At 45.9% G+C, this 22,853-nt stretch overlaps 1 protein-coding gene across 1 annotated transcript in view; it reads right to left on the bottom strand.

The window, feature by feature from the left end:
- Positions 1–7,414: 7,414 nt before the first annotated feature.
- The window catches only part of OACYL (O-acyltransferase like), a 61,928-nt gene continuing 46,489 nt past the window's right edge, over positions 7,415–22,853 (bottom strand). The window contains exons 10-15 of the mRNA NM_001433606.1: positions 22,717–22,796; positions 16,061–16,174; positions 14,407–14,539; positions 11,621–11,807; positions 8,128–8,270; positions 7,415–7,811 (exon numbers count right to left, since the gene is read on the bottom strand). Of these exons, the coding sequence (NP_001420535.1) occupies positions 7,686–7,811; positions 8,128–8,270; positions 11,621–11,807; positions 14,407–14,539; positions 16,061–16,174; positions 22,717–22,796 (783 nt within the window). The 3' untranslated portion in view covers positions 7,415–7,685. The remainder of the gene's footprint in view (positions 7,812–8,127; positions 8,271–11,620; positions 11,808–14,406; positions 14,540–16,060; positions 16,175–22,716; positions 22,797–22,853) is intronic.

Raw genomic sequence — 22,853 nt, 5'->3', positions numbered from 1 at the left:
GTCAGGCCATGATGGAATACAATATTTTCAATCTTTAAAATTTAATTAATGGCTAGCTAGTGTTTCTCCCACATTCCCAACAGCAGTCACTGAAACGTAGAATATCTAGGCCCTTCTCAGACTCCTACCCTTATACAGTCCATTGTAGGGGTTTATAAAGTGAGATCGTGGGTTATGGTTGTCCTTCCAGCACAGAGACAGTAGGAGGGGATCTATTTAGAGTAAAAGAAGCTCCCTCATGGGACTTGATTCTGTTGCCCATGTGGGATGCTCGTTTGCTCTGTGACTTGAAGCACATTTGTCTCGGGTTCATTCTCTGTAAAATAAGACATTTCCTAAGAAGGGGCTTCTCCCTCTCTCAGAGGGCTGGATGAGGCCGTGAGCCGCATTTGATGCCAGAGGAAGAGTGATCAGCTCTCTCTTCACAAGCCCATTCCTATTCCCAAGCATGGATCTGGAAACCACAGGGGGCCAACCTCTTCAAGAGTTGGCTATGGTTTCTGGCCCAGACCCATGAAGACCCTGAGCATGTTTGCAGAAACTGGAGGGAGTGCAGAGGGGTGTCCTGCGGGATATGGGGAGACGGAGTGATGCCGTGGAGAAAGCAGCACATTGAGAGGAGCTCTGGGTCCCCAGGTCTGGTTGTGAGACCCTTCCTTAAGCTTCCCAGGTCTTCATTTTCCTTCAAGTGTTGAAGAAACACAGAATTCCTCTCCGAATCCTCAAGGAGTGCAAACGTGCTAAGTCTTTCGCATCTTTAAAGCCCACATCACACTCCAGCCCCCAGCTCACTCTCCTCCCCCTCACAGCCAAACTTCTGGAAAAAGTTTTTCATAATATCCCTGCCTGATTAACCCAACTCATTCTTAAAGTTCCCAGAACATGGTGGCTAAAAGTGTGAGTTCTGGACTCAAATTGCTTGGGTTTATATCTTGGTGCCCCCACCTGGTTGTGGCCTTGGGCAAATGACTTCTCTCTTGCCTCAGTTTCTTGATGTGAAAATGAAGATGAGAATAGTATTGACGTCAGAGTGATGTATTAGGTTTAAATGCCTTGGTTTCTGTAAAGTGCTTAGAACAGTACATGGTATGTAATGAGCCCTCAATAAATATAGTTATTCTGTTTAAATCTCAATCTAAGGTTAGTTTCTCAGAAATTCCATCTCTGGCTTCCCACTTTGGGTCAGGCTTTCATAGTTTTCCCTTAAGTTGTAATTTGAGTTTTTTTTGGTGTGGTTTATTATTACCCTCACCCAGGACACTATAAGATCAAAGAGAGCAGGAATTGCTTCTTGTTTGTCGACACTGTATTCCCAGTGCTTAGCACAGGCCTGGCACAGAGCAGGGGCAAGTCAACATGTGTTGAACATACAAAGGAATGAGCGAGTGGGTGTATGAGTGCCCACCTGTGCCCCTGAATGATGGATGCTGCCTGCAGAGAGCCAGCCCCAGATCCCTGATGAACTCACTGTGGGAGGGATCTTTGACCAAAGGATACCTGGTGCCTTGAAAAACTGACTGTGGCTCTTAAAGCGAGCCCATTAGGGACCCCCTTCAGGCAGAAGAAAGCTCACTTGAGCCAAGACTGTGCATGTCTTGGAGAAGTTGCTATTTGCACATGAATGTCGTAAATTCAGACTCTGAGCTGTAGAACAAATCCTATCGCTCAGTGAGTCCAGTGGTTCAAAAACACAGTCACCATCAGAAACCTTAGGGAAGTTGTGAGAAAAGTACAGATTACTGAGTCCTGCCCAACCTGCAAATCCCCAGGAGTTTATGCTGGGAACTTGAATTTTTTAACAGCTCCTCATGTCATTTTGCTGCAAGCAGCCTGCACGGACCAGCATTTGAGACCCTCTACTCTTGTCAAATTCTCTCATTTTATAGAAAAAGAAACAGAGGCATACTGGCACCATATCAATAATGGTAGCATGACTGTTTTCATGAACAATGAAGTTAACCAGTAATTTGCTTGGGACCAGAAAATATGGTGTGCCTTTTGAAACAACACAAAATACAAATAATACATATCAGGGTTCACCAGCATGGAAGTGGGGCCTGGCAGCGCCTCCTCCCCTTCCTATTGTGGTTAGAGCAAATATTAGATTGTACGACTGACTCAGTCATGTTTCTTCCTGTAGCTTGGCTGGGGCACGTTTGCCGAGTTCAACATGGAATGAGCTGGTATAACCTGTCTAAGCGCTGACAGCCCCAGACACAAGGCTCAGTCCCTCCCACGCAAGTGCTTTGCACCTGAGTGTTCCTAGTTTGTGAGAACACAGCAATTATCACCATTGTTCTCTAACTCAGAGTGTCGCAACCTGGGCACTACTGACACTATGGGGACTTTCGACTTTTACTAGATAATTCTTTGATGGGCAGGGGGTAGCTATCGTGTGCACTGTAGGACGTTTAATAGCATCCGTGGCTTCTACCCACTAAAGAACAACAAAAACATCTGCAGCCATTGCCAAATCTCCCCAGCAAGGGTAAAGTCACCACCCCACTCCCCCGCCCCGTCCCCCAATGAGCACTGCTCTAACCTTACAAACCCATCTCACAAGGAACTTGGAGAACTTACAGTACGAGATCAGGAATTTTCACTGGACCCTGTTTCCCCCACGGAGAAAATATAGAAGAATATTTCTCTGGATTTCATCAACAAGACCCAAAAAGCACAAACCAAAAGGAAAGGATTGATAATTTTGCCTACATTAAAATGTAAAACATTCGTATGGAAAACATCATACGCGAAGCTACCGCAGACTGGGAGAAAGTATTTGTAAGACAAATATTCCACAAAGGGTTAGTCTTCAGAATACACAAGGGACATCTCAGAATCAATAATAAAAAGACAAAGACTTCATAGAAGAATGGGCAGAGGATATGGTTGGCAGTCTATAAAGAGGAGACTCTAAGTGGCCAATACACATATGAAAAAACCCCATCGGTAGACAAGGAGATGTAAATGGAAGAGATCAGATACTACCTTACGCGGCAGGGATTTAACAGTAGTTATTAGGTTGACAGTGCCAAGTGGTGGAGAGGGTCTTGAGTATAGTATCTACTCCCATACACCTCTAGCAGAGGTGTAAATTTGGAAAATCACGTTAGAAATTGTGGCGTTATCAGGTAAGGTTGAATACACATACACCCTATCATCCTGCAGTTACTCTCCTGACCATATTCCCTGGAAACTAACTCATCTCCATGAGGAAACACATACAGGGAGTGTGTTACAACCACGTCTGCAATCATGAAAAACTGGACACAAACCTAATGTCTACCCACCAACTGGCGAATGGATGAATGTTTAAGGCACACGTGCACTTCGTAGAACACCATTAGCATTAAAAATGAATGGGCTGGCTCGGCGGACTATTTAACGGGGAAAATCATATTTTGAAAGGATATTGCAGTATGGATCCAATTACATAGTGCTTAAAAACAAAGAAAGTACTATATACTATTTATAGACATATGCATGTTATTAGCAAAAATATAAAAACATGGATGAAACGAGGATAAGAAAAAAGAAGCAAAGGGGATGCAGGGAGGTCTACCATTGTGTTTACAATGTTTTATTTTTTTAAACAAACCAAAAAAAAGAATACATCCAAAGGAAAAATGTCAACCTATGTTTATTAAGGCTGATGGCTACGTGGGGTACCAATTGTTTCATTTTTTAGACTTGTTTGAATATTTGAAATATTTTATATTTTTAAACCTTAAACATTTAAAAATAAACACATCTGGAAAAGACAAAACCATAGGGATGGGAAACAGATGGTTGCTAAGGATTCGGGTGGGAATAGAGGTTGACTGTAACGGAGCCCCAGAAATTTTGCAGGGTGATGGAATTCTTCTGTATGTTGCCTTGGGTGGTGGTTACACAACTATATGCATTTGTCAAAACCCACTGAAGTGTAAATTTTTAATAAAGTGAATTTTTTGTTTGTAAATTATGCCTTAATAAAAAAAAAGAAGAAGAAAAAATTCATCCAATAATGGTAGGACAACTCCAAATAACATCGTACTCTCACAAGACTGAAGGAGGTGAGGACAAGAAGGACTTTCTCCTTGATGCCCACTGCTCCCTCCTTCAGTGAAGACAGTCTTTCCCAGAAGTCCCCAGCACACTTCTCCTTAGGTCTCATTGGTCGGAGCTGGGTCACATAACCATACTTGGACCAATCATTGGCAAAAGCACAGAGGATGCCAAAACTGGCTTACACCAAAAATGAGTCTTTCCCTCTGTCTAGGCATATTGATACTGGAACAACATTAGAATTTGTTTAGCAAGACAGGAGGGGACAGTAATGTGGGTAGGCCACCAAAAGCGGCTGCCTCTCAGCCAGTATAAGCCCATCACTGATTTAAATCCCACTTAGGGACTAAGAGCTAAAGTTCTAAACACTTCTCACCCTTCAAGTGCCCTGGGGCTTCGCAACCTCAAGCTTCACCGGAAAGGTGCCTGGTTGGGCAGTTTGGGTGATAGATTCTTATAAAAATTGAGCATATCTGAGACCTCGTTGAGAGGGGCCTGCCCATCTGTATGAGCAGCTTCCTGAAACAGAACTCTTCTAAAGGAAGAAAGGGTTGATTCCATCACTATGTCAGCTGAAATTTATTTAACACCTACATGTGTCAGTCATGGTGGTAAGGGCTGGAGACATAGAGAACAGGACAAATGTAGAGGAGAAGCAATTGTCACTCAGGTCACCCTCCATGCCAGCACCCACAGACACAGTGCATCCAAGGGAGATGGACCTGTATTAGGATGAGGAAAATCTGCAAGAGTAGTTTCTATAAAAACACAATGAGCACCCAGCAGCACTGCATCAGAGCCTGGATGAGAAAGCACGGATGACACGAGTGGGGGCAGAGGGGATTTATCTCCACGTGGCATTTGTAGAGACCATTTGTGCTCTGAATGGACACAGTGGCCCAAGTATCAAGCCAGCTCAGCCCACATCCTGCTCAAAGAAGTCACAGGAGGAGGAGGCATGCTCTGGAGGTGGAGTGGGCACGTGAGTGGGTGTAGGGGGCACTGAGCCCTGCCAGCAGCTCTCAGTAGCTCTGATGGCAGGGCAGAGGTGCAGCAGCTCCATAAAAAAGGAAATAGCAGAGTCCAGCCTTTCACAAAACAAGCAAGATATCCCTGGACTCTCCCAAGACCAGGCAGGAGGAATTTAAGGAGAGCTGGAGTTCCTTTAGATCCCCTGGGGATGATGCTCTACTGTTGATGTGACCTATTTTTATCCACAGGTTGGTACATGGGGATGAAACATGGACTTCAGGACTTAGGAACAATCAGAGGAGGCACCCATCAGTTGACGATTATTCTACTCTGATCCTGCTGCCTCGACAAATTCATTTGACTTTATTATTATAGAAACTTCAAGCATATACAAAAATGAAGAACACAGTATAATGAGGCTCCGTGTACCATCACCCAAGCTTCAAAAATTATCACTACATGGCCAATCTTGTTTCATCTCTCCCACTTCCTCCTCATACTATTTTGAGGTAAATACCTGATTTTATATCATTTTTGTCCATAAATATTTCCGGATGCATCTAACAGATAAGGACTCTTTAAAAAAAAGAAACATAACACATAATACCATTATCACTTAAAAAAATTAGTAAGTCCTTAATATCATCAAACCCAGGCAGTACTCAAATTTCCAATTGTCTCATAAATGTCATATACTTTTTTTTTACACTTTGTTTCAGGATCCAAATACTGTCCATGCATTCTATAAATCTTAAACTTCTGGGAATTATGGTTGAAACAAAAGCCAGAACAAAATTGGACTTCTCTATCCCTATCTTATGTTTTATGAAATTGCAAAACTGGGGAGAGTATTTTTTTCCTTATTAAAAAAGTTTCAAAGGTTATGTTAGTAATTGGCAAGCTATTTCCAAGGCCCTCATGTTTCTAGCCTCATAACCAGAAGCACTAGGCAATTTGACTGCCCAGCAATGTTGGCAGGTGAGTTATTTCCCAGCGGGGTCCATCCGGATTGCAGTGTTCCTCCTGTAAGAGGCACCTGCCCTCGGGATCTCCTCTGAGGCCTAATTAAGTCAGAGTTCAGGTGCTGAATCAGCCACCAGAGGGCTCCCGAGGAACTCGATGAATTTCGGAGTTACCCAAAAAGCCAACTTGGTGCATTTTATTATATACAGACTAATCACATTAGGTTGCATTCTGCCAGCAGAAAAGAATAGACCTCAGGCAATTGTGGCTTGTTGCCCAAGATTGGCAGGAAAAGGACACAGTGAGCTGTCAGTTGCCCTGTCAAAGGATTTTATATTTGCAGCTCCCCCCTCAACCCCTCAGTGGTCTTCCTTGCAGATCCACTTGAAGGCAAAGAGAGCATACTCAGATGGGGAGAACTCCATGCTAAGATCTTTGGAACCCCCTGATTGTCAATAAACCCTTCAATTATTAAGTTCATAGAGCGTCATTATAAGCATGTTAGACATATGCTTACGTCTAGGTGGGGATGGTTAACATGAAATTACACTCCCAGGAAGGAGCACAAGCCTGAGAACCTGGACATCCAGATTCTCCATTTGGCCTTGCAAATCTCTCCCCATCGCTAGGCCTCACTGCTGGAAACTGAAGGAGTCGGGAGTGAAGCCACTCGCGAGGGTCTCTTCCTTCTCCGTTGGGAGTTTTGGTTGAGGGACTATTTTAGTTTGCCGGGGCTGCAATAACAAAGAACCACAACTGGCTGGCTCGAAACAACAGAAGCGTGTCACCTCACTGCTCTGGAGGCTAGAAGTCCTAAATCAAGCTGTCAGCAGGGCCGTGCTCTCTCTGAGGCTCTTGGGGAGAATCCTTCCTTGCTTCTTCTAGCTTCTGCTGTTTACCGGCAATCCTTGGTATTCTTAGGCTTGTAGATGGCCGTCTTCTCCCTGTGTGTCTTCCCTCTGTGCATATCTGTCTCTGTGGCCAGATTTCCCCTTTTTATAAGGACACAGTCATATTGGATTAGGGCCACACACAAACCCCCAACATTTCAACTTGATTACCTCTGTAAAGACCCTATCACCAAATAAGGTCACATCCCAAGATACTAGTGGGATTAGGACTTCATATCTTTTGGTGGGCTACAATTCAAACTATAACAGGGACCACATCGTCGAAAAGATGATGTTTAGAAGGCTTGTAATGACAAACCCATGAAGTGTGCTCCCTAGTGGGTCTTACCACCCTGAGGGTCCAAGACACAATTACCAATCTACAAAGGTATCATAATAACACAGAAACAATTATGATATGGAAAACTACATACTGTGATTTTAACGAGGAAAATGAACATTGTAACCCAAATTACATTAAATTCACTACATTTGATGTTTTCCTATGATCATTAATATAGAAAATAAATACAGGATAAGACCGAAAATATCCAGATTTTTTTTCTAAAAAGGTACATCAGAGGGTCATTATTATGCTACTAAAAAGATTATCACAGAACTCTTTTTTATAGTAAACACTCAGGACTCTTTTATATACTAAACACAGAGAACTTGTCCATCTTAAACATTCACAGAATCAGATTCACCCCTTTTGAGGAACACAAGTGTTTGTTACCTACACGAGGCCACCCCAGCTTTGGCTCATCACCACCAACAAGGGGCCATCCATTCTTCCGGGCTTTACCTGACCATTCATGGCCCCACAGGTGTCGATCCCAGAAGGCACCCCTTCAGTTCCTGAGATGGTTTCTCAATGAACAGCGTCAGGGCCAGCCCAGCGATGAAAGTCAGCAAACAGTGTCCAGAGAAAAGATAGAACTGGAGAGAAAGAGGGGCAGAGTGGACAGAATCTTACTACAAGACTCCTATTGTGTTTAGATCTTAAAATGTACCATCCTGGCTTTACGAAATGGATCTGTAAGATAAACATTAAACTAACATTAAACTAAACATTAAAAATAAAATAAAGATATCATCCTTTGCTGAAGCCCTCCCTCAAATAGAACAAAGAATAGGCTCTTAATTTTCCAAAAAACTCCCCAGGCTTCTAACAAAGCCAGTAGGTTGCTTCATTGTTCCAGAAAAGAACAAAGTGTGGGGCGACCCCAGAGCGGAGAGCTGGGGGCTGACTCACCATGTTGGTGTCGGTGTAGTGAATAAGCATTTCCTGAAGTCCGTTGTAGAGGATGATGATGATGGGGTGCACCAGGTAGCAAGCGTAACTGATGCTGGCCAGGAAACTCCAGATATTGCAAGAAAGCAGCTGGTTTACCAGACCTGGAGGGAACAGGCACTGATTCATGGAGCCCCAAGCCCCTCTCTGAGGGTGTGAAGACACTGGGTCATCACCAATTCCTCTGTATGCTCTACCTAAGTCTGTGAACTTCTTTTAAGAAGGTCTTCATTCATTATACTTTTCGAGAGACTGTGCCCAAAAACACCATTATAGATGAAAAACTAAGAGGTGCTAATGTGGAATTTACAGTCAGTTTACTTCCTTAGTGTGGTTTCAACCCCTGAGCACAAAATCGTCCACATATAAAACAAAGTGTGAAGTCCTTTCACTAGCCTGGGATCTGGTTCAAGACGCAGCCACACAAGCAGCCTGCCTTGGGATGAGGCAGTTAACATCGAGGGCTCAGCTTCTTCATCTGTTATTGAGGGAATTGCGTTTGATCAACTTCTAGGTCCCATTCAGGACAAATATTCTGTAACTTGGTGTATCTTCTAGAACTGCACTGTCCTATATGATAGCACCTAGCTACTGTGGCTATTTACTTTAAATTAATTAAAATTAAATACAATGAGAAATCCCTCTCTGAATAGGACTTACTGCTATCTGTAGTGGGCTGAATACTGATCTCCCAAAAGACATGTGCAGCTGGAACCTCAGAATGTGGAGTAATTATTTGGAATAAAAGTCTTTGCAGATGTAATTAAGGGAAAGAACTCAAGATGAGGCCATCCTGGATTAGGGTGGGCCATAAATCCAAAGACAAGTGTCCTTATAAGAGATAGAAAAGAAGACAGAGACACAGAGGAGAGGGCCATGTGAAGATGGAGGCAGAAACTGGAGTGATGCACCTACCAACCAAGGGATGTCAAGGCTTCCAGAAGCCTCCGGGAGCTAGGAAAGAGGACAGAACAGATTCCCCGTCAGAGCTTCTAGAAGGACCTTGCTAACACCTTGATTGTGGATTTCTAGCCTCCAGAAATGACAGAATCAATTTCTATTGTTTTAAACCACAAAAAAACAAAAAGAAAAAATTTCTGTTTCTCCATCGCCCAGCCTCGTCTCAAGTAGTGTATCATCTCAGTAGTGTATCATTGTTCGCTCAGTTGCTCAGGACAAAATCTTTGGCACCGTCCCATACTCCTTTCTTTTTCTCCCACCCCACAGAGTCCTGTCAATCTATCTTAAAAACGTATCTCAAATCAGATCATTCCTCACCACCTCCTCGGCTAACACCTTATCAAATCCTCCATCTCCTCCGTGGACCTCGATGGCATCTTCCAAACGGATCTCTTGGTTTCTCTGCACTCACTCTTGCTGCCCTACAGTCCCCATGCAACATCCAGAGTAATCTTGTAAAGTCAAAATCAGATTATGTTACACAGCATTTAGAATAAAATCAAATTCTTCCCCATGCCCTTGATTCCTCTCTCTCTTCCCCCTTGATCCTTGATTCCTCTCTCACTGGTCTTCTTGCTACTCCTCCCACCCACTAAGCTCATTCCAGGTCTAGAGACCTTAGCCTTCCCTCTGCCTGGAATGCTTTTGTACCCCCTATTTGCAAATTCACACCTACTCCAGTTACCCTCGGATCACTGCTTTATTTTTATTCACTGTATTTATCTGCATCTGATATTATATTATAAATGTACTTACTTAACATGGCTCTGGATTCCTTTCCTATGGCTGCTCTAAGAAGTTGCACCTACATGGTGCTTGAAACAAAAGAAATTGATTCTCTCATCATTCTGGAGACCGGAAGTCCAAAATCAGAATCAGTGGCTGAAATCAAGGTGTTGGCACGATCACATTCTCTCTCGTGGCTCTAGGGGAAAACCCATTCCTTGTTAGCTTCTGGTAGCTTTCAGCATCCCTTGGTTTGTGGCCACATCACTCCAATCAATGCCAGCATTTTTAAATCTCTCTCTGCTCTGTCTTCATACCGCTGTCTCCTCTGTGTGGAGTCAAATCTCCCTCCGCCCCTCTCTTATAAGGATACATGTGATTGCATTTAAGGCCCCACAACCTAGACAACCTCAAATAACCAGGTGGCAGGTATTAGGCAGGAATACCATCATGTTTGCCACCGCATCATAGGCGGCCTGTGCCAGGTGCGGGGAATAGTCGTTTATGTTCTGAGGCTCTATCGACAGCTCAGGGTCATTGTCACCAGGTGGGAGCGAGGTTAGGGTGTGGTCATGTGATCTAGCTGCCCATACATCCACGTATATCAGTCAGAGAGAATGCAGCCCATTTTCTCTTTAACATCATTTCTCCATGTAACGGAATGCTTTTAAAATTAAAATATTAAAGGACAAATCCCTCATCATTATAGACCATACAATTCCAGAACAATTTGAATAATCAAACATCTGGGAGGTTCTATTGCACAGAAGCGAGGAGCGCAGGCTTTCAGCTTTGAACCTGGTCCTGGGTTCACCTTCTCGCCCCATCACTACCCAGCTGAGACCTTCACACGTTACTTTATCTCCAGCCACCGTTTTTCTCTTTGAGAAACAGAGCTAAGTATCACTCTGCCTACAGGGGTGTGGCCAGGTTACCTGGGGTCAGACGAGTGAAATTCTCCATGGGGCCTGGCATGAGCACGTGCTCAGTCAGCATAAGTTGTGATGATCACTTTGTTATTTTCCTCCTTAAATGGTGACTTCCAACCCCCTTTGCTTTGGGTTCACAGGCCAGAGTTTAAGCTTATCCTCATTGCTTCCCTAGGATGTAAAATGGTCAGGCCCCCACTTGGCTGGTTTCATCACTTCAGGGCCTCTGGGCAGTGTGGGCCAGAACCTTTCTGGATGATTCCTGCCAGCTTTTCTCCTGTCATTTGTTGACACCTCAAGCACCCAGTTCTTACCTCATACCAAATATAGAGAAGAAAGGAAAAAAGTCAGGTGACTTGGATAGATGTTTCTAATCTGGAGAAGACCACTTTCTTTCCATTTAAGACCTTTTTCTGCTTGACTCCCTGCACATTGAAGTCGGGGCGCAACAGAAGTTTTCTAAGGGGATTTGGCAACTACTCAACCTCCACCCTCAGATGAAGAAACCGAGGCCCAGGGTGGGGGTGCCCAGAACTCTTGTCCCCGCCACTGGGATTTTTTTCTCACTACACGAGAATCCTGTCTGAGTTCTCTTCCAACTTCCAAACTAGCTTCATTGGAGAGGCTGTGTATCTTTCTTTCGGAGCATGCATTTATACAGAAGCCAGTGTAAAAATCGAAAACAGAATATGTGGGTGTTTCCCCCAAGGACGTAGACAAATTGATGTTTTTGAGTCAATATCAGTCATTCATCAGAAAATAAAAGCCCCTCTGTGTACACTGTGTTTTCCCATTTGTCGCCTTTAACGGACCAGTGGGTGAGCGCTCGAGCATCGTACCTCCATAGCCTTCCTGACAAGCAAACACGACCCAGCCCACAGCTGCCGCCCACAGGGTCCGGTGGAGTGCCTGGTAGGCAGCGGTGGCAGCTGAAGAGGTGGCCGAGGTGTCGTCCACTGCGTACGCCAGAGCGACCACTGCGAACAGGGTTGACAGGGAGCAAATCCACCCCAGCAGAGCCTGCACCTATGGGAAAAGGAAAGAAGAGGTCAAGGCTGTTTTGGCCAATGGTATTTACTCCCTTTTACACTGACTTACTTGTATGTTATTACTGTCCCTTTAGGTGTCTATTTGTAAACCTGAATGGGAGCCCAAATTTGACTAAAATGGAAGGTTCAGATTAGTGGTTATGAGGGATTAGAGTTGTGTGGGATGGGGGAGACGGGGTGTGTGACCGTAAAGATGTGGCACAGGGGAATCTTTGTAGTGACGGGGGAGTTCTGTACCTTGATTATGATGGTGGTTACACAAATCTACACACAAAACTATATACACACACAAATGAGCGCACATAAAACTGTGGACCTAAGGTCTATGGATTGTGCCAATGTCAGTTTCTTGGTTGTGATAATGTACCATAATGACGTAATATGTTACCAGTGGGGGAACCTGGGTCAAGGGTACACAAGACTTCCTGTACTATTTTTGTCACTTGTGATGAATCGCGAATCATTTTTAAATGAAAGTTAAAACAAAAGGTAATGCCCTAACCCACTCCCACTACTCCTAACCTCCCATTCTGTTCCTTATCCAAATGAGGCTCCTTGACTGGTTCTGCCCCCCCCTCCCAAAAATATGAGGGCCCCTGGTCCATAGCACCTACCTGGGCTGTACCTAGTCACCAGGGTCATAAAATGGTGGCAGGAATGGGAGAATGGAGACGTTTCCAGCTCAAAGAACAGCCTCATGAGTTAAATTCTCTTACTGGGCTCAGTTCAAGATTTTAGATCTTACGTCACCTTACTTGACCTTTTGAGACCCAGACCTATCTTCCAAAGATCTCTCTTGCTTCTCCGTTCCAGTTCTCAATGACACCTATGTTGAACCGAACTAGCATCTTATCATTCCACCATCTTGTCTCTAAAGAGAAGCTCTCCCCTCCTTGAGTCTGAGGTTTCTGCTCTAGGTTCTGGTTACAGGGGAGAAAAGGTATTTCCTCAGATGTTCTCCTTGAGCCCCCTCTTTTAGCCTAGGATGTCCTTTACTCCTTTACTCATACTGCACACTGCCTATCTCATTCCTAACATGTGGCATATGCCCCAGCTGCCTCCAGCTTAGACTCTTCCTTATTTTCTGGCTTCTAAAGGTTTGCATTTGGTCTGCCCATCCTTTCTTTATCATTTCTCCAGCTCAGCTTGACTTGAGTTCCAGCTCCTTGCTCCCTGGTCCTGACCCAGCCCTCAGGGTGATTCCCAAATGCTCCATCTTCATCTTAAGTTTTCCCCTTTGCTGGCATCCATCTTCTCCCTGGGCACCCACGCAACCCGGACTACACTGAAGCACCTCTATAAGGCACTCTGTTGCCACTAAATCTACAACTGAGCTGTGCGTTTTCAGGGGAACTTCATAACGCCAACCTACAGAAAAAGTCACATAGCTCCTGCACATCCATTCCTTCCAAGTAAGCCCCAGCTCCTGTTCCTGCCATGAGCAACACAAGATTCTCCAGGGACCAAGGCCTCTTCTCTGGAACGTCTAGGTGAGGTACCCACAAGACCTAGGCAAACCAAGGTAGGGCCTAGCAGAGGGGATTTGGGGCCAGCACTGTACCCTAATAGCGCAAGGAAATTCCTGGCCCTTCTTCCATTGAGAAGAAAATTATCCTTCATTCATTCATTTATGGAGTGCCTTCAGTGAGTCAGGATTTCAGAACTGGGTGCTGGGGGTTCAGAGGTGAGGAAGACACATGTTCTGCCCTCAAAGTCTTGTGGGTAAATGGAAGCCACATGAAAAGGTTTTGCACAGTTCAAGGCCAAGGCCAAGCCCAAGGCCAAGGTAACATATTCAATAGATTGCCCCGAGGGTGGATTTGAGCTCAACAAGACTGGAGGCAAGGAGCAAAGAAGTCCCCATGAGAGATGAAAAGAGCTACAACAAGGTCGGTTGGAGAAGCTAAGTAAGAAGATGGTAGGAGAGACAATCAACAGGGCTTAGTGGCTGATTGGATGGGGAAAACAGGTCAGTGAGGAGGAGGCACCCGAGATGAACCCAGGTTTCCTGCTTAAGTAATGAGGTTGGATGATGAACCAGAATGATTGCCCACAAAGGAGCCAGGGAAAGAGCTGTGTGCTGTAGGCCTGCTCGGAAGGCAAAGTAACAGCTTCTCTCCCTCTAGACACCACATGTTCTGATTCCCAGATGGAAGCATCAAATGTGACCAAGAATCTTGTCTATAGAAACCAAAGAGCTTATGCTGTTTAAAATCCAACCCAAGTAACTAAGCCCTTCCAGAAGAGAGTCTTGCCATTGTAATCTCACTGGATGTGTTTCCCCACATCAGTGGTTTCCCTGGGTCTGTACCAAGGTTCCAGTGAGTGGGACCCCACTGGGTTCCAGGTCTGGAGCTTTCTTAGGGGAGCTCAGTAAGGAAAGCAGAGAATCAAGCTCTGGCAAGAAGATAAGGGCCCTCTTACTCTTCAGTACCAACAGATATCGCTAACACACCACAGCACAATAAGGTACGCAGCAGTCTGACTCCTCTGTAGCTTCGGAAGAGCCTGGCCAGGTGGGCCACCCCAGTCCTAAGCAGTCCCAGCCCTCACCGTGAGCAACAGGGAAAACTTACCTTGGTCTTGAGAATGTTTGCCTGGCGATTTTGGTGCATGAAAATGCTCAGAAAGAGGCCCACGAGGAATGGCCCACATCGGCAGTAGGGCTTAGAGTAGTACTCCAAGAAATATAACACAGCCACATTTTCACTGAAAAACACAAAGAAATAAGACAAAAGATTATGTTTGATCTGGACATGGAAAAGAGAATCTCTCAGACGTCCATTGGGGCAATCAGCAAATCCAAAGGAAAATTTGGGGTACATTTGTTCACTTCCTTAGTGATGATCCACAGACAGTGACTGCACAGTCCTGCCTTAGGCCACAGCTGTCTTGTTACAGTTCCAAATCCCCTTGGGTCCCTCCATCCTGGATCCCAAGGAAATTTGATGACTGTGTTCATTTTCAATAGCTGTTTCTGGTGGCTGGTATGTCAGGATCACTCTAAAACTGTGGTTCTCAGAAGCAAACCTTTTCTGAAAGAAGTGAACCTCTTCATAGAAGCTCTTATGAAATTTGGTTCCTTGGGCCACACCCCCAGGGATTCTGATTCAGTTGGTCCAAGACGTTGCTTGCTGGACCATCAGTGGGATGTCAAGCCTCCCCAGGTGGCTCTCATGTGCATCCAGAGTTAAGCACCACTGGGCTCGACAGGAGTGAGCTTCTCCTCGGTTACCTGGCCTTACCCTCAGCGGCCAATGACACGATGGGAAGGCATGATGCTCTCCTGGTCAAAAGGCCTGGGGTGTAGTCATTCATTCATTCATTTCATCCGCTCACAGATACATATTGAGCACATGCACAAGGCATAGTTCTGGGTTATTTTATATCAGGAGGTCAGCAAAGGCTGCTCTGAGAAAGCGATGTTTGCACAGACATCTGAAGAAAGTGAAGGAGCAAGCCCTGCAAGCTCTAGACTCTAAAGGACAAGCATTCTAGAGTAAGGGAACAGCAAGTGCAGAGGCCCTGAGGAGGGAGCGTGCTTGGTGTGCCGGGGTAAGGAGGCCAGTGTGGCTGGTCCAGAGTCAGCAAGCAGGGTAGTGATAGATGAGGTCAGACAGGGTTTCCACTGTGAGAGCAATGGGCAGAATTTGAGCAGATGATTGACCTGATCTGATTTTCACTGGCATCACTCTGACTGCTGTATTGAGAATAGATTGGCAGGTAGTCATGTCAGTTTTTCCTGTGTAGTACACAGGGTGGTTACAAGAAAGAATCGTTACCCATACTTCACTGGGGAGGCAAAACAGCACAGCGGTAAGGTCCTAGGTTCAACTCACACCATGCCACTTACCGGCTGTGGGACCTTGAAGCGGTAACCCCACCTTCCTCCCATTTCCAGGGTCTCCGTCCAAGGTTCCCAGCAGCAGTTTGCCACTGGAGGAGAAATACAATACAGCCACGTGGGGGCACCCCTTTCCTCTGAGAAGTGTTTCAGCAGCGAGAAGACTCCCCCAGTGCAAGTTGAAAGATTCAGAAGTTTAGAAACCAGAGTGCCAAGCCCAATCAACTCTCCCATCCAGGCGGGAGCACTTCCCACCCAGTTGTTCCACGAGCCGGCGCGCACAGTGCAAACAGCCTGGTATTCATTCAGCTGCCCTCCCTGGGAGGTCCTGGCCATCCGGAGGGCAGGCGAGGGGCAGAACCAGGCAGGCTGGGAACCGCGGTTACCTTGCTTCTGATGGAGCTGCCACCGGAAGGTCATAAGCCAGTGTGAGCAGAGCAGTGGCAGTGAAGGACGCCAAGAACAGCACGGCCCCGAGGAGGATGAGGACATGTTTACTTCTGCAAAGAACAGAGGGCATTGACAGGGGCGCTCTTCAGTTTCCTGCACAGCAAAGTTGGTGGACACGAAAGGCTTGAAACCTTGGCAATCAGAGGCGCTTCCTGCGCGGCCCACCTTTGAGAGAGGCTGAGGTGGGGGCCGCTGTGGCCTAGTCGGGTGAGAGCTGGGCTGGGGTTGGAGTAGTTGGTTAGCCTTGACACTTGACCATTTACTAGCTGCGTGACCCTGAGCAGGACCTGAGCAGAGATAGTAATGGCATCCTTGCCTCACCCTGAAGTTTACTGCGCAGCTCAAAATGAGACCATGCTTGGGAACGTCCCTTGTCACCTACAAAGCACTATGCAGACATATGTCGTTGATTTAGGAGAGACATGCTTGTCAGGCAGGAGGGGACACAGGGTGGACACAGGCACCCATTCCAGGCACAGAGGAGAGGGTAGGGTAAGAGGAAAATCCAGGGGTCCCTCCCCCACCTAGATGCAGAGTCTGAGACAAATATCTGGGTGTGGATAGCTCATGTGGGGACAGGAATGAGGGATGGGGTGGTGGAACAGAGAAGCAGGGAAAGCCAATACAAGGATGCGCTATCAAGGTGGCCAGTGCTCAATTCTTCTAGAATGCTCTGTGGAGCCTTATGAAATGCACCTGAAAACTGTCCTGGGGGATAAAAGAGGGAAGCATCTTCCTACTGTCTTCTATGCCCCATGGGTCAACTGCCACCCCACGCAAATTGATTCCTCCATACTTTGGGACCATGCATGTCTAAGGACAGGAAGGTTCTTGAAGGGGTCCAAACTACAGTAGGTTGGACGTCCTGGTGCAGGAAGTGAGATTTAAGGACACAGAATCAGAGTGAGGCACTGTCTGGTTGTACCTACTTGGAATTGTGAGGGTTGGGACCGAGAGATCTGCGGTGGTATAGAAGAAATGTCAAACTCAGGCACAACCCTAAGCAGATAAGCCCTTTGACAATCCTATTCCACTGCTTGAAGTTGCTGTGGTTCTTCATGAGGATGCAATACCACTCGGTTGTCACCACAGTGATACAGGGAGCAAACGATTTTCATCCAGAGTGCCAATTCTAGTTTAGCGTTAATGCTTGGAATGGAGGAGGCGTCTTAGCTCAGTGGTGCTGTGATTGATTAGTAATGTCTACCAGGAGTGGGACAGGGATGGTACGGTAATAATGCTGTGTATTTACCACACCGTTTGCCAAACCCACTAGCTCTGTCCTCGTTGAATACTGGCGTTCTACGCAAGTGTGTTCTCTGAAGGAAAAAAGCCCTTCCTTCTATGCCTGCCTCCATTTGGAAGCTAAATGTAGTTGCATAGTCACGAGCTTTGGGCAGTGCTGGCTTTTAGCTGAGGGCTTGAAACCAACTTCCATGACAGTCTCTAAGAAAGATGCTGACATTGGGGCCAAGGCTCCTCAGTCACAAGGACACTCAAGTCGGTTCCCAGCCAGGTCTAGAGAGGGGGAGCTACTAAGAACTCATTGTCCTAGGTAGGTGGTAAACCATCCAGTCAGGCCATCCAATAAAAACCCACATCCACTCAAGTAAATATTTGTTTAACTACCTGGGGGACGAGAGCTAATCTGTGGCACCTCCCCTCAGGAGTCAGACAAGTCTCCACTAGCTAACCACCGCTACGACAAAACTCCTAAAGCTTCCCGACATAGACTGTTGTGGGCTCAATTGTGTCTCCCCAAATTCTAACCCCCAGAACATCAGAATGGGACTATTTGGAGACAGGCTCCTTAAAGAGAAAATGAGGGTGAAATGAAGTCCTTGTGGTGGGCCCTAATGAAATATGACTAACGTCTTTATAAGAAGAGAAGATTAGGACACAGACAGACACAGAGGGAAGACCATGTGGGGACACAGGAAGAAGACGGCCACCTACAAGCCAGGGAGAGAGGCCTCAGGAGAAACCAACCCTGCCAACACCTTGATCTCAGACCTCCAGCCTCCAGAACTGTGAGGAAATAAGTTTCTGTTGTTTTAGCCCCCCAGTCTGTAGTACCTTGTTATGAGCAAACTGATACACAGAGGTAGCAAAACAACCAGACGGGGAGATAGTGAGCCACGCCCCTGCTCCCCTTCTGTTAGCCCTTTGTCCTCCTGAGCCCCCGAGCTGCTAGTCAGGACAAACGCCCTTGTGCTAAGGTGTTCCCTCAGCCAGCCCAGGTTGGCAGTTGTATTTCCTGGTTCTTTGAGGGAACTGCTCCCAGAACAATGGGATTGAGGAAAGGCCCAGAGCTTCAAGCATTGACCACCACCCCTGTTCCCTCAAGAGTGATGGTTGCTCAGAAAGGCCCATTCGGGGATATAGCCCAAGAGGAGGAAGGAATAGCAGAGTGTCTCCCTCTGGTCTGAAAAGACCGCAGCTGCCTCAAAGGCCTCTGTCAGCCCCCAGTGTCCTGACGGGGACTCCCCCCACGATTTCTCTTGCCCTTTCTTCATTAAATACCTAGGCCTGCTCATTATTTACAATAGCCAAGACGTGGAACCAGTCTACATGCCCAGAAACTGATGATTGGATAAAGAAGATGTGGTATATATACACAATGGAATACTACTCAGCCATAAAAAAAGACAAAATTGGCCCATTCACAACAACGTGGATGGACCTCGAGGGTACTATGTTAAGCGAAATAAGCCAGTCAGAGAAAGACGAACTCTATATGACTCCACTCATAGGTGGAAATTAGTATACTGATAAGGAGATCTGATCGGTGGTTACCAGGGAAAAGGGGGGGTGGGGGGAGGGCACAGAGGGGGAAGTGGTGTACCCGCAACATGACTAACAAAAATGTACAACTGAAATCTCACAAGGTTGTAATCTATCATAACATTAATAAAAAAAAAAAAAAATACCTAGGCCTGCTGCAAATGCCACCTTGGAGGAAGCCTGCAGAGGCTGCCTTTCCTCCTCTCCTAGGGCTGCCGGGCCTGCTGAGGCTGCGCACCTCTCCCTCCTGTACCAGCAGGCACTTGCCGCGGCCTCCAGGGCCCTTTGAGTGGCCATAGCCCATCCCAGAGCCGAGGCCTTGTCCCCTGGAGAACTGGCCAGCCCGGCTCTGCTGGGCCCAGCTGCTCCCCGCCCCTGAGGGAGCTCTTAAGGTTTGACTGCCTTATGGGGAGGGAGAGTCCACCCCACTGGAGCCCCAGGGGCCTGTGCGTGTCTCAGCTCCTGCTCAGCTCCAGCAGCAGGAGGGATGAGGGACCCAGGAGTGCTCCGGGTAATCAGCTCACTCCGTCTAAGAGGCTTGTGCAGGGTGGGAGGCTTGCTGAGCAACCCAAAGACACCTTTATCTACTCTCAAGCTTCCTTGCCTGATTCCGTGTTGGGGGAGGGGAGGAGATCACACTAATTCCTGATTCCCACCGCTCTCAGTGGCTTCATCCTGGGGCGATGTGAGTATAAATAAAGCAGACATAGAGGGTAGATCTTTCGATGAGAGGATGTTCAGAGCTTTTTTAAAATCTTGATTCCCCAAACAAATAGCAATGTGATTCTCAGATCTTACCATTTCCATAGTCGATCTCATGTGTTTTTATCAGCTCTATTATGCTATCAAAAATCAGGGGCCGGCCCAATGGTACAGCAGTTAAGTTTGCACATTCTGCTTTTTGGCGGCCCAGGGTTCGCCGGTTCGGATCCTGGGTGTGGACATGGCACCGCTTGGCAAGCCATGCTGTGGTAGGCATCCCACATATAAAGTAGAGGAAGATGGGCACGGATGTTAGCTCAGGGCCAGGCTTCCTCAGCAAAAAAAAGAGGACTGGCAGTAGTTAGCTCAGGGCTAATCTTCCTCAAAAAAAAAAAAAGAGAGAGAGAAAAAAATCACACACACACATCCCCCTCTGAGAAAAGAAGACATTAGATGAGGATGTCTTTGTTTCAGGGGAATGGGTAGAGGCGAACCTGGGCCTCACCCCTCCCGCCTTCCACAGCGTGCGTCTGTGTACGGTCACCCCTCACCCTCCCCCACAAGACTGGGCACTTGCTCATGGTCTGCACATCCCCCCAGCCTCTTCGGAGGAGATGGAATTGAGAAATGTAAAGCAAGAAGTGTGTGGGCGAGGCTGAGCAAGAGGAATGCAAAACCTCCAATCTGGAAGCCTTCATTAAAATCTGCTCCACACCAATACCTTCTAGAAAGAGTGTTCAGAGAGGAAATCAAGGAAGGGGCCTAGTTGCAGAGACAAGGGGACCCTTTGTGGAACAGGGACAGTGCAGAGATGGTAAGAGGGCCACCCCCCTGGGTCTAGCTGAGCAGAAGCTCACAATGGGTTCTCCAGCCGCCCCTCCCCTAATCTCTGCAGAGACTGGGAGGGGCAAGGGGCTGCCATGGCTTGGGGACAATGGCAATTACTTGAAATCTCAAAGGACAGGTGACTGAGTTGCACATGGTCACACATCACTGATGAGCAAGCACTGTGCTAGGTCCCATGTGTATGACCTCACTCCTGCCTCCAGCCCTGATGTGAAGTGTTATCATCTCTACTTTATAGACAAGAAAAATGAGGATGAGCGTCCAGCAACTTAGCCTGGGTGCCCTAGCTAGTAATTTACCAGTCAAGACTTGAACGCACGTCTTGACTCAAATTCACTATACCAGCAAACCACCTCTTAGTGGTTAGCTGTGAAACAAATTTTTTATGGTTAGTCAGAAAATCTTTTACATTTGAATTTAGAAAGCTTTGTGTGTTTAAGATATGAATGTAAAAAAGCAGATGTGCCTCTTTTTAAATTGTTCAATTTTTCAGATTGTTAAAATTAGGATGCATTTCCCCTGACTAGGATTCTTGAATGTTTGCATGTGGCTAGAATGGGCAACATCACGGGCCAGCCTGAGATTTAAATGCCTGCCTTGCAAAGGGCATGAATAGGTACCAGGAAACAGCTGGGCAACACACATTTGGAACTCAGCTCTGCTTCCTAGTAATCAAAGACTTACAAGTTAGATGCGGAAAATGAATGTTTTTTACATAACCAAACAACAAGGTTTGTGTTTTGTTTTGTTTTATTATTAATATTCCATATTGGCAATGGTGTAATTAGACAGCCAGAGGACTGAATATTGATACAATCTTTTTTTTTTTTTTTGAGGAAGATTAGCCCTGAACTAACATCTGCCACCAATCCTTCTCTTTTTTTGCTGAGGAAGATTGGCCCTGAGTTAACATCCGTGCCCATCTTCCTCTACTTTATATGTGGGACGTCTGCCACCGCATGGCTTGATAAGCAGTGTGTAGGTCCACACCCAGGATCCGAACTGGCGAACCCTGGGCCACCAAAGTGGAGCATGCAAACTTAACTGCTGCACCACTGGGCCAGCCCCTGGATACAATTTTTAAGGGAAGCAATTTGTCATTATGCTTCAAGAACCCAAAAGACATTCATGCCCTTTGACCCAGTAATTCCTCTTAAGGGTATGCATTCTAAAGAAATATCAGAGGTGGAGGCAAGTGATTATCACGAAAATGTTTATCAGGCTCTTATTTATAAAAACAAAAACTGGAAATAATCCAAGTATTTAACAGTAGGGGAAGTTTACTGTAAGTAAACTATAGTTCATTTAAGGAATGAAATGTTACGCAGACATTAAAATTATGTTTACTTTAAAAAATAAAATAATATAGGAAAATGCTTATGTCATAAAACTATTAAAAGAAAGATATTAAAGTGGACACGCAGAATCCTTTCGTGTATAAAAAGCTGTACAGAAAAAGGATAAACACCAGATGTTAACAGCAAATTCACCTCTCCTTGAGTGAGTCCCTTCTCTTCATCCTAATATTGTCCAATGTTTCTTAAATTGAACATGTATTTTAACAAAAAAAGAATAACAAATCTTTTAAAATATGGCGTGAATAATCCACAAACTATAAGTCTCTCTGTGAATTATTGAGGCCTTAAAGCTTTTCTAAAACTAGCAAAAATTAAGGTGATGAATATCCAACTCAGGGAAGCAGCTACGCTGATGTATTGCGCGGGGCGCTGTAAATCACTTCACTCTTTCCAGAAAGTAGCCCCACAATATGGGACAGGCACCACAAAACGGTTCCTACCCTTTCACCTAGTAATTCCACTTGGAAATATGTCTCCAAGGAAATAACTAAAAGGAAAAGTCGTGTGTTCAAAGACATTCATTGTGGTGCCATTTGTAATCATAAAAAATTGGAAACAATCTAGACCAGCCATAAAAACAGCATATAAATTCTAAAGCTGACAAGTATGCAGGTCACGTCACTATGTGGAAGTGTTTATAAGAACATTTAAGTGGAAAAAGCTGAACACTACACATTACATACACGCTGATTATCACTCTGCCGAAACACATAGTGATTTGCGTCGGACGTAGATTGGAGGAGAATGGAGAAGAAGGTAAACGTGGAAGACCCAGCGTCTGAACTCTTCTGAAAGCTCATTTCCTAAGTTTTGAAATCTGCTCTGCGCATAACTGGAGCGCTGTCTAAAAGTTTCGTGAAAGAGGCCACGTGGGGAGAAATATTTGTCCCAATCAGACTCACTTTCCATAGATGAAGATGATCGCTGGTGTCGTGAGATGGAACTGAAAGTCATTGGCGAGGTACCACGTCCAGCCGTTGCACTGAAACGAGAGGAGCAAAGGTTACTTCTTTCCTTCCCTTACGGGGTCTGCTCCACA

The sequence above is a fragment of the Equus caballus genome, chromosome 8, assembly GCF_041296265.1.
Source record: "Equus caballus isolate H_3958 breed thoroughbred chromosome 8, TB-T2T, whole genome shotgun sequence".
Classification (NCBI taxonomy): domain Eukaryota; kingdom Metazoa; phylum Chordata; class Mammalia; order Perissodactyla; family Equidae; genus Equus; species Equus caballus.
The sequence above is the reverse complement of the archived record's forward strand: the minus strand, read 5'-3'. Positions and strand labels throughout refer to the sequence as shown.